Source organism: Dreissena polymorpha, chromosome 4, assembly GCF_020536995.1.
Source record: "Dreissena polymorpha isolate Duluth1 chromosome 4, UMN_Dpol_1.0, whole genome shotgun sequence".
NCBI classification, from domain to species: domain Eukaryota; kingdom Metazoa; phylum Mollusca; class Bivalvia; order Myida; family Dreissenidae; genus Dreissena; species Dreissena polymorpha.
Genome location: NC_068358.1, coordinates 84,072,476 through 84,084,130, shown reverse-complemented (window position 1 = coordinate 84,084,130; position 11,655 = coordinate 84,072,476). Strand labels below are relative to the sequence as shown.

At 38.3% G+C, this 11,655-nt stretch overlaps 1 protein-coding gene across 2 annotated transcripts; it reads left to right on the top strand.

Annotated features, from left to right (window-relative positions):
- The first annotated feature begins 7,877 nt into the window (after positions 1–7,877).
- Positions 7,878–11,085, top strand: LOC127879459 (iduronate 2-sulfatase-like). 2 transcript variants are annotated; one of them, XR_008049104.1, is made up of 3 exons: positions 7,878–8,939; positions 9,184–10,435; positions 10,605–11,085. XR_008049104.1 is itself a non-coding variant. In XM_052426310.1 (2 exons), the coding sequence occupies exons 1-2, from the start codon at positions 7,950–7,952 to the stop codon at positions 9,682–9,684; spliced, it is 1,491 nt and encodes a 496-aa protein (XP_052282270.1). In that variant the 5' UTR covers positions 7,878–7,949; the 3' UTR covers positions 9,685–11,085. The 2 variants fall into 2 exon arrangements, 1 of the variants encoding a protein (XP_052282270.1); XM_052426310.1 differs by having other exon boundaries at positions 9,184–11,085.
- Positions 11,086–11,655: the final 570 nt, after the last annotated feature.

Sequence of the window (11,655 nt, the reverse complement as noted above, 5' to 3'; positions counted from 1 at the left end):
GAAAGCGTTTTTTCGACCTTGGTAGGTCACACCGCCATTATAAATCGTCCGGAAAAAGGCAGTTAAAGCCATTGAATTTCATCTTTTGTTCATTTCATTTTGTGTAAAATTGAAAAGGAGTGTGATTTTGGTATTATTATATGGTCTTTTGAATAAGCATGTGAAGAACTTTTATTTTACTTAAAATGGTCTTTAATTGGCTAAATTTCTGGCGCTTGAGGGGGGGGGGGGGGGCTCCCATGCCCTCCCCAAACCAGCGCTTTTCCTGGACCGACTGTTAAATAACAGTGCCATTCTTAGTGATATTTTTGAACACCTTCGAAAAAGTGATCTTTTTTTTAATTGAAAAATGTTTATTGGTCCGTCAGATGGTCGGTCTGTCCTGAGATCTTTACGTTTCTGCATGATATATGGAGAATGTTTTGGCAAACGATCATGTAAGTTGATATGCTATATACTGGAGGGGGAAGGAGAAATCCTCAAATTTGATGTCAACCTGTCAGAAGTTTCATAGAGACATGTAGCATAGAGATTTACGGCGAGTAATCACCTGAACATTTATGCACAATTGACGGCGCTTTGACATACGATCACCCAATATCATATGCTGGATAATCGGGAGCATTGTAAGACGTCTTACAACGTTATTGTCAAAACGTCATAGTACAAGGTCACAGGGGCTTGAACCAGATAACTTTTTTTTCTACTCTCCTAGTCCTATTCGCCCCTGTCGGAGCATAGGGCCCGTAAATCCTCATGTTGTGTTGCTGTGATTCGGGTTTATGTAGCGTAGTTTGTTTTCCATGGTCGGGGTGCTGGTCATACGCACAACCCTCGTCCTTTTTTATCCGGGCTTGGGTCCGGCATTGACGGAGTTACTTTTTTTCTACACATACCGGTTTGTCTCTGCAAGATATTCAGAGAACGCTTGGGCCTTCATATCTGTGTGCACGTTTAGCAGTCAAGGGTATGCTGGTCTTAACCCATTTATGCCTGGTGGACTCTCCCATCCTTCTTAATTGGATCAATTTATTTCCAAAATTAGGGATGTCTAGTATATTTATTTCTATATTTAGAATATTTCTTACAGAAATTCCATTAAGCAAACAGCGCAGACCCAGATGAGACGCCACATCATGCGGCGTCTCATCTGGGTCTACGCTGTTTGCCAACGCCTTTTTTTCTAGACGCTAGGCATAAATGGGATAATAAAAGAAATACCCCTATTGCATTTGAAATAAAGAGATCATAGGTGAAGGTGTACGATATTAACGTATTTAAACACTTGTCCGCATATCGATCGACTGTTAGTCGTGGTCTGTATTACAGACGTGTCTTGTTATACTAGTAATGAATCTGTGTACATGCTTTTACGTCATTAAATGTATGTTTAGTATTGTTTTACATCGCCTACATATCTTGAATGAATGGAACGGCATTACGATTTAAATAGGTGTTAGTCGAACAAAAACACGACTTGTATCATTTATTGCATCAATAACTCGTATGAACAACAAAACTGAAAAAAGAATGTTTCCCTTAGACGGTATACGTCGGTATTAAGCGTCGCACCGGATGTAATAAACGGTACCGTTGGTCAACGTGCTTAATTTGGAAACCTTTAAAACCGCCATCTATATCCCGTAAAATCGTAAATTTTGTCAAGTATGCTGCAAAACTATTCATTGAGATAATGTTATGCCTTAGAACACGATTCCTTTTAGCAGAATAAATATAAAAACACTAAAATCGAGTTTTTTTGCGCATAAGAAATTATTTTTTTTTATCGCCGAAAAACTTCAGACATATCGTGAACACCATGTAAATATGATATGTAAAACGTTTTCTGACAAAACAATAAACAAAATCTTAGGAACGACAATAAGATGCGCTTTAATGAAGTTCGTTGTCTGTTGACAACATTTGAGTCGCGTTCTGAAAAAACTAGGCATAATGCATGTGCGTAAAGTGTAGTCCCGGATTTGCCTGTGCAGTCCGCACAGGCTAATCAGGGACGACACTTTTCGCTTTTTCGTTTAAATGAAGTCTCTTAATAACCAAAATCAAATTAAGGCGGAAAGTGTCGTCCATGATTAGCCTGTGCGGACTGCACAGGCTAATTTAGGACGACACTTTACGCACATGCATTATGCCCAGTTTTCTCAGAACGCGACTAATTTATTTTGTGTATTCGAAGAGCGACGTACGCGTTGTTTTTACAATCGCACAGTTAATAGATCTCGGAAAGTCAGGGTGTGTTCGCGCGTGCGTGCGCAAGATTTGCGGTATGTCAAACACTTGTAAGGTGGTAGATGCAAACGTGTTGAAATGTTTGTTAATTATTTAAAAACACAAAGTGAAAAGTTCGAAAAAAACTTTTTAAATAGATACCGGTTTGACGATTAGTTTGGCTCGACTTTTCACAGATTAGTCCGAACTATGTAATTCCTACACATTTCGTTGCCGGTGTCCGCGTAATGGTTGAGGTAAACGTGTGCCATCTTTATTTCACTGTGTCTACTGTAGGCATTTAACTGAAACTTCACGTATGGGTCATTGAGTGAGGTCACTGACCAAGTTCCACAAGTCTTACCAGCAATTTAGCAGAATTATGCCCCTTTTTGGACATATGAAAAAGGTAAACATGCAACATCTCAATATCAATGTTCCTACAGCACGTATTCAATGGAAACTTTACACTTGTGTTAGGGATCATCGTTTGAGGTCATTGGCCAAGTTCTATAATTCTGACCTTCAATTTGCGATTGCTATGTCCCTTGTCAGCTTACCGCAGCACGAAGTTTTCATGGTGGACTATTGTGGTAGGTGGCCGTCTGGCTACCGTCGTCAATAACTTGCGTCAAACGACATCACTTAAACCGCTATATACTGATTTTCATAAACATTCCTCGAGTGATCCTTGCTTGACAAGGTTTCAAAGTTGTTAAAATCGGTCCGGGGTGCTGCATGTGTAGGTCACCAGAGCTTAAATAGATTTTAATAGTGAAACTTAACAAATATCATCTTACACGGCAAACAATTGAACTCCAGAAACTGTATCAAGAGAGAAATTATTGTTCTTATCTACTTCTTTTAAAATTGAAAATCAGTTCAACAGGTAAAATGATTAAAACTGGGATCATGGCCATGAAAAGGTCAATACAAGTAATCAGACAAGTCAAACCTTACACTACTCCAATATTAATCTAAGATCCAACGCGCGTCTGATACGATTTTAATCAAATATCATAAAGACTTTTTCAAATCATACCCCTACCCTTCTACGCCGAATGGGTTACCGGATTTAAACATACGTTTATAGTAAATAAGTTAAAAATCTTATCAGAAACCGCAAGGATAAGGGATAAAATATTTGATGTACCACATCGTATAGTGGTCCTCTGTAAACTGTGTTAATTTTATATCATACCGCTGGGGGTAAAATTTGACCACGCCCCAGGGATCACCTGTTTTATTTTAATACTTATGCTAGTAAATAACTAAACAATATCGGAAACCACAAGTACCAGAACTAAGATCCTGTACAAAGTTTATTCAAATAATGACACTGGGATAAAAACTTACCACGCCCCAGCGATCACGTAATTTATAAAGACATATCTACTAAATGATTTTAAAATCTGAATGAACGAGCATTCAATCCGGGTATTCCGAGCGCTGCTCCAATGTTAACCGCCCATGTCCATTGAGTAATTTATTATTCGACCAGTGTACGTCTTATCTGCACAAATGAACATCTGCTATGACTAAGTAACTTCGTAATGACATATTTAAGGGGCCTTTTCACAGATTTTGGGTTGTTTTGAAGTTTGTCATTAAATGCTTTATATTGATAAAATTAAACATTGGATGAACAAAGCTCCAGTAAAAAAAAATCAAGAATAAAATTTAAAAAAGAAAGAAAAAAAGGTAACCCTCAGCAGGACTCGAACCACTGACTCCTGGAGTAAAAAATCTGCGCATTAGACCACTCGGCCATCCTTCCTTACGCAATGAAAAATGTATTTTATATTTCATATAAGCGATCCTCTTATTTTCACAAACTATAACGACAACAACAGAACTCTCCAAATAATTCAATCGTTTTGCGTTGCAACGCTTTATAATTTTCAGGTTTTTAAATCGTCCAAAGATGCGGAATCCGGATAGTGCCATCTATAATCTCGCACTTCTTTCATCAAAGGCGACACTAGACACACGAAGCGACACTTGATCTTTTTCTTGACAGTCGCGGCGATACTTGATCTTTTTCTTGACAGTCGCGGCGATACTTGATCTTTTTATTGACAGTCGCAGCGACGCACGATATATTTAACACGATATATCGCCCTTCTGTAAGTAGCCCAAAAGGCGATATATCGTGCTAAATATATCGTGCGTCGCCGCGTCAAGAAAAAGATCAAGTTTCGCCGCGACTGTCAAGAAGAAAAATATCAAGTATCGCCGCGACTGTCAAGAAAAAGATCAAGTATCGCTTCGTGTGTCTAGTGTCGCGTTCAAAAGGCGACACTAGACACACGAAGCGATACTTGATCTTTTTCTTGACAGTCGCAGCGACGCACGATATTTTATTTTTCAAATATCGCCCATATTATCCGAATCTCGTGTATCGCGAGCTAGTTTCAGACCGCGACACTAGACACACGAAGCGATACTCGACATTTTTCTTGACAATCGCTTTCAGATATCGCTGTAATAATATCGCCTGTCCCACGGGTATTGGGCGTGTGGCCAAGTCACTTTAACACGATCAATATGTCATAAAACAACTTTTTTTCATAAAAAAAATAAATAAAAAATGCTGATATAGTATATATAAAAATGTTTATGTAGTTGAATTTCCTGTGTCAAGAGATACCTACCTTGTTTATATATATTATATCAGAATTTTTATTTATTTTCTTTTTATTAAAAATGTTGTTTTATGACATATTGATAGTGTTAAAGTGACTTGGCCACGCGCCCAATACCTATGGCTTGATCACTGTCAGGTTTTTTAAAAGGTGTTACAGTAATTTTCAAACATTTATTATTAATACTGCTGCCATCGACTCACTTATACAAGATTATTCTAGCATTATTAAACCGAGTACAGATTGATTTATTTTCATAATAATTTTGATATTTATTGACAACGATATATGTTTTAAACTATTCAGAAATTTGAACAATGGAGTAAAATTTATATCAATTTTAAGATAATATATCATTATAATCTGTATCACTTCCAATAGGATTGCAGATTTATAGATAACGTTTAACTTCAAGTAAGACATCAATATGAAACCAGAAGATTTCTTTTCAGTACATGTGTAATCATCATTTATAGGTTATCCAGATTATTGACGAGCAACATTAATGTCCAGTCTATTGATACATTAATTAGACGGTATTTTTGTTGCTGGTATTGTTTTACCTTTTAAATACCTTTTATGATGCTTTATCAAATAAATTATCGGCATAAATAAAACTGCATACAGTGCAAACAACAATTTTATAATATTCATATTGGCTAACAAAAACGCTTTTGAAGGGCGAAAACGTTTGTTTCATATTGCTTAACAGGGTTCCAGATATAATATAAATGTCTATTATATAATTATATTCAGATAAAGTTCACACTGTTACTTTTGTGCATGTCAAATATGATTTTTTTAAAAGCACGCAATGCACGTTGAACCGTAGAATAAAACAACTAATAACTTAACCTTGGAAACTCTGTCTTATATTCAAAATCGTTATTCCAAGCTATTTTCCTATCATCAAATATACGTGTATATAAAATATTTATGTAATATTAAATATTTATTTATGGCCAGATTGAAGTAAAAGAAGTGAATAGCTTGCTAAATCAATCATATACATTTTAATTGCTGATCAGAAATAAACATAAAAAATACTATTATATCAACATATATATACATACGACATGATGTACAAGCTTGATGACATGAAAATATCCCCTTTTTGTCTCCCCTGATTTTTTTGAAAACCTGACAGTGGACAGGCGATATTATTACATCGATATTTGAACGTGACTGTCAAGAAAAATATCGAGTATCGCTTGGTGTGTCTAGTGTCGCGGTCTGAAATTAGACCGCGATACACGAGATTCGGATAATATGGGCGATATTTGAAAAATAAAATATCGTGCGTCGCCGCGACTGTCAAGAAAAAGATCAAGTATCGCTATGTGTGTCTAGTGTCGCCCTTTGAACGCGATATTATTACATCGATATTTGAACGCGACTGTCAAGAAAAATATCGAGTATCGCTTCGTGTGTCTAGTGTCGCGGTCTGAAATTAGACCGAGATACACGAGATTCGGATAATATGGGCGATAATTGAAAAAAATAAATATCGTGCGTCGCTGCGACTGTCAAGAAAAAGATCAAGTATCGCCGCGACTGTCAAGAAAAAGATCAAGTATCGCCGCGACTGTGAAGAAAAAGATCAAGTTTCGCCGCGACTGTCAAGAAAAAGCATCGCTTCGTGTGTCTAGTGTCGCCCTTGATGAAATAAGTGCGAGATTATAGATGACACTATCCGGATTCCGTTATATAAAGGCTATTTTACAGCATGGTAAATGTTCAGTATTACGGTTTCCTCACAAATATCATAACGTAAACGAAAATTTGCGAATATGAAACAACTTTTTTTCAATTTTGTCAATTTACCAAAACGTAAAAAAAAACTTTAACCAGCGTGGCGCTCACACTAGTTAATTAAACTTGATTTCTTAACATAAAGTATTTTACTGAGCGTCACTTTAAAAAAACAAACAAACGAAGACATAGGTTTTGATAATGCGATAGCATGGTTATATGTCAGTGAGAATATATTGTATTTATTACCGGTAGATATAAAATGAATAACGTATTTTCGGATACATGTATTGGGTCTGCAAACGAAGCTTTCAGTTTGATGTTTAGGTTGCAGGTTTGATAATCTCACGTGCCGATTAAATAAATTATTATACATTTGAATCTTTTCAGGGCATTCTAAATATATGGTCGCTTACAATCAGTCTAACACGATGGTTCGTGTTAAATACAATGAACTCAGGAGGAGCACTAAACCCTTTGCATGCTGGGAAATTTGTCGTCTGCTAAAATGTCGTCTGCTGAATTTCTTAAATTAGCATTTTCTTCGATTGTTTCAAAGAATACTATCAGAATAGCAAACAGTTTGGATCCTGATGAGACGCCACGTTCTGTGGCGTCTCATCTGGATCCAAACTGTTTGCAAAGGTCTTCAAAATTCTGTTCCAGCACTGAAAGAGTTAAACTAAAGGGACTTTGTGTGTTCGTTGCTGTTCGTTCACATGGAGAAATACACGAATCTTCAACATGCAGGCAATACATCTTACAAGTAGCGCATGGTTTTAATGAGTAACCAATTCTTATACAAAGGCACTCTACAAACACACAGCGAAACATGAATACTATTGGGATAATTACCACAATGCAAACCATTATGGGGCATTTCAGAAGCCTTTAAACTATGTGTCTTGTTTTTGTATGCTTTATAGTATCGGCATCAGTAAGTATAGGACAAAGAAACTCCACAGGCCCCTTTAGGACAGAAATTCTTGTTAAACTCTGATCGTCTCTTCTAGTGACGAATTGCGGTAGCAGCACATTTTAAAACTACCACTAGCAACACATTAAAATACTACCATTAAAGCTCACAATGACGCTAATAATAAATAAATAAATAATACATTTCGTATTTGTATTTATTGTCTTAACAAGTGATAATTAAGTTGAGATGAATTAACGCTAGTCTCGTTACTGATAAACTGCAATCCTATTCACACTACTTATTACTTGATACTGCATACAGTATTGCACTTTGTACTTCGATATCGACTCACGAGCATAACCACTTTTGGTTTTAATTAAACGTAGTTTCAATAACATTCAGCAATGTTGAAACAATTGCTGGGTCTAATTTTTGTTCTTCATTCGACGACAGCAATTAATTCGCGAAAGAATGTGTTGTTTTTGGTGTCGGACGACATGCGTCCTCAGTTGGGATCATACGAAGGCAAGGACTTCCCAGCACCAGTCCATCCGAAGATGCACACCCCAAACCTCGACGCTCTTGCGGGAAAGAGTCTGCTACTAAAGCGCGCGTACGTTCAAGTTGCTCTTTGTAATCCAAGTAGAACATCTCTTCTGACCAGTCGACGACCGGATACAACACACGTCTATACAATAGGACCATATTTTCGAAAGGTAGGAGGAAACTTTACAACGCTTCCAGAGTATTTCAAGATCAATGGATATGCCTCCATTGGCATGGGTAAAGTGTTCCATCCAGGGAAATCGTCTGGGGGTGATGACCCTATATCATGGACAGAACCATACTTCCATGGTGTACCAAATTTCGAGACAAATCAAAACAGTTGGGTCGCTGTCCCAGATGAGCAATTGAAAAAGGAGCCTTTAATCGACGAACAACTTGCAGACCATGCCGTTAAGACCCTGCGTAAAGTTGCACCTAAAGCAATATCGGGGGAACAGCCATTCTTTGTTGCCGTTGGCTTTCACAAGCCTCATCTGCCATTTGTGTTTCCGAAGTCATTTCTGGACCTCTATCCCAATGTAAGCCTTCCAGACAACCCATACGCTCCCGTCAACATGCCTGATATAGCATGGAACGTATACGGAGGACTGCTTATGTTCCATGACATCAAAAGTCTAAATGCAAGCGGTGGGATCAACACGACGTTGCCCGACTCGGTTGTGCTCGATCTGAGACGTGCCTACTACTCCGCGCTATCTTGGACCGACTCTCTGGTCGGCCGTGTGATAGCGGAACTGGATAAACTGGGCCTCACCAACAGTACGATTATCTCCTTCTGGGGGGACCATGGCTGGCAGCTAGGCGAGCACGGCGAATGGTGCAAACAGGTAACGTTCATTGTCCGATATCCTTTCATGAGTCAACTACATGTAATGAATCTATTAAGTCTCATTTTAAATTACTTAATTATTACAAAATATAGATAATTTGTACTAACTTTACATTAGAAGAAGCATTACATAACAGGGAAAAGATCAGCTAATAATTAACGGAACAACATAAAGGAAAACGATCGATTTATAATCATGTTTCAATTCACTATTCATCAATGAACGCGTTTTTGTTTTGCAGACAAACTTCGAGCTCGCAACCCACGCTCCGATGATGATCCACATACCCGGGGTAACAGACGGCGGCGTCTCAACCCGCGAGCTGACAGAGTACGTGGATCTCTTCCCTACTCTTGCAGAAGCTGCCGGTTTACCGGCTGTTCCGAAATGCCCAGAGAACTCCACTCTGGTAGACCTGTGTACCGAAGGAACTAGCCTCATACCTCTTGTAAGCAACCCAGACACTCCAGTAAAAGAGGCGGCGTTTTCTCAGTACGAGCGGGACAACGAAGCGGTAATGGGATACACAGTCAGAACCGACAGTTTCCGCTATACGGAGTGGGCTGCGTTCCAGGCTGCTCCCGTGTACCAGCCGAATTGGGATAAGCTCTCCGGGGTTGAGCTGTACGACCACACCCTTGATCCGGAAGAGAACGTAAACCATGCAGACGATGCGAAATATTCTGACATCCGGTCGCAGCTGAGTAAGCTATTGCATACCGGTTACAGAGGAGGGTTGTAAAATATAAATATTCCATCGTTTGAACGCGACAGAGAAATTTGCCAATCTTTGAAAGAACTGTTTTCTAAAAACCTTATTCATATAACATGCGCTTTAATTTACGAAATAAATATGTGCTCCGCTCAGTGGAAAGTTACCTTAATTTATGCGCACACCGCACAGTTTAATCTGTATGGAACGCATCGTCTGTCTCCTGTTGACTATTGATATATCGTAGGTTTCATTGAAATGATGTGGGTTGGGTTTAAATCATATGATATGTGTTTATAATAGTATGCTGTGTGCTTTGATGGTATGCTGTGCGTATGTGATGGTATGCTGTGTGTTTGTCATGGTATGCTGTGTTTTGTCATGGTATGCTAGTTGTTTGTCATGGTATGATGTGTGTTTCTCATGGTATGATGTGTTTTCATCATGATATGCTGTGTGTTTGTCATGGTATGCTGTGTGTTTATCATGATATGCTGTGTGTTTGTTGTACTATCCTGCGGGTTTATCTAACATGATGTCCTTTTCATTCGCTATGATTTAAGTTGGCATTATTTTAATTCGGAACATTCGGTTCTTGTCATACGTATGTCTGTCGGTCTGAAAGTCCGTCCGTCCGTGTGTCCGTCCGTGCACAATTTTTGTCCGGGCTATTTCTCAGCAACTAATGACCGGAATTCAATGACACTTTATGGGAAGCTTCACTACCAAGAGGAGATGTGCATATTATCAGCGCATTCTGGTCGGATGATTTTTCACAGATGTATGGCCCTTTGAAATTTTCCATTAACTGTACATATAGTGCAATTCTTGTCCGGGCTATTTCTCAGCAACTAATGACCGGAATTCAATGACACTTTATGGGAAGCTTCACTACCAAGAGGAGATGTGCATATTATCAGCGCGTTCTGGTCGGATGATTTTTCACAGAGTAATGGCCCTTTGGAATTTTCCATTAACTGTACATATAGTGCAATTCTTGTCCGGGGCTATTTCTCAGCAACTAATGACCGGAATTCAATGAAACTTTATGGGAAGCTTCGCTACCAAGAGGAGATGTGCATATCATCAGCGGGTTCTGGTCGGATGATTTTTCACAGAGTAATGGCCCTTTGAAATTTTCTATATTTTTTTTGTCCCTCAAATACTGTGCCCTCAAGACGTTTCCTTTTATCTGAATATATTGCTATGACCTATATCAATGCCTATTATTACCTTTAAATAGTCAGTTACGATGTACGCATAGTACGATTGTCAATGTCATGAGCCAATCACTGTTTATTCTATAATTATTAAATGTTATACTAATATAATCAATATAATGATATATTGATAAGTTCTTTGCACATTATTTATTAATTCATCATATTATAATGATTACCTTTGTCATAAATTACATTTAACTTGCAAGTATTTCGCGGTATTTTCTCATTTCCGCCATCTTGAATGTTTACTATTATATGACGTCATTCATTGGAATTGTGCTAAATCATATGTCATTCACAATCGCACATTCTCGGCCCTTTCCGTCAAACATCGGATAAGTACCTCGAAGGAGATAGTATGAATACACATTTCGGAAGCGGTATTGCGGTCTACCTACGCGGGCCTACGCGAATCAAAATTACATAGTAAAAACAACCATGGCCGGTTTTGCGAGTTGTTAACATTTTGCAAAGATGAAAATGGGGATTTTCTATGCTCTGAAGCCAGAGCAAGTACAAACTCTACAGGAATTATGGACGCCATCGTTGTTATTGTTTTTGTTGTTGTAACATTCTTAGAATGGTATCACGTGGGCGGACTACTTTCAACCCGTATTTCTCCCGAGTCCGATTATGATAATCTGCGAGGGGTACCGAATGATGTCATTCATTGAAGATTTGCTTAGTCATGTGACGTCATTCATTGAAACATGCGTATGACGTCACTTTACTACGAGTATAAATAGGACCAAACTGTCGTTTGGTTTCAGTTGCGTTT

Bases quoted from the DNA above. Each gene is read 5' to 3' on its own strand.
- LOC127879459 (XM_052426310.1), top strand. From the start codon at position 7,950: ATGTTGAAACAATTGCTGGGTCTAATTTTTGTTCTTCATTCGACGACA. The intron at 8,940-9,183 runs GTAACGTTCATT...TTTGTTTTGCAG, and splicing joins ACGGCGAATGGTGCAAACAG to ACAAACTTCGAGCTCGCAAC.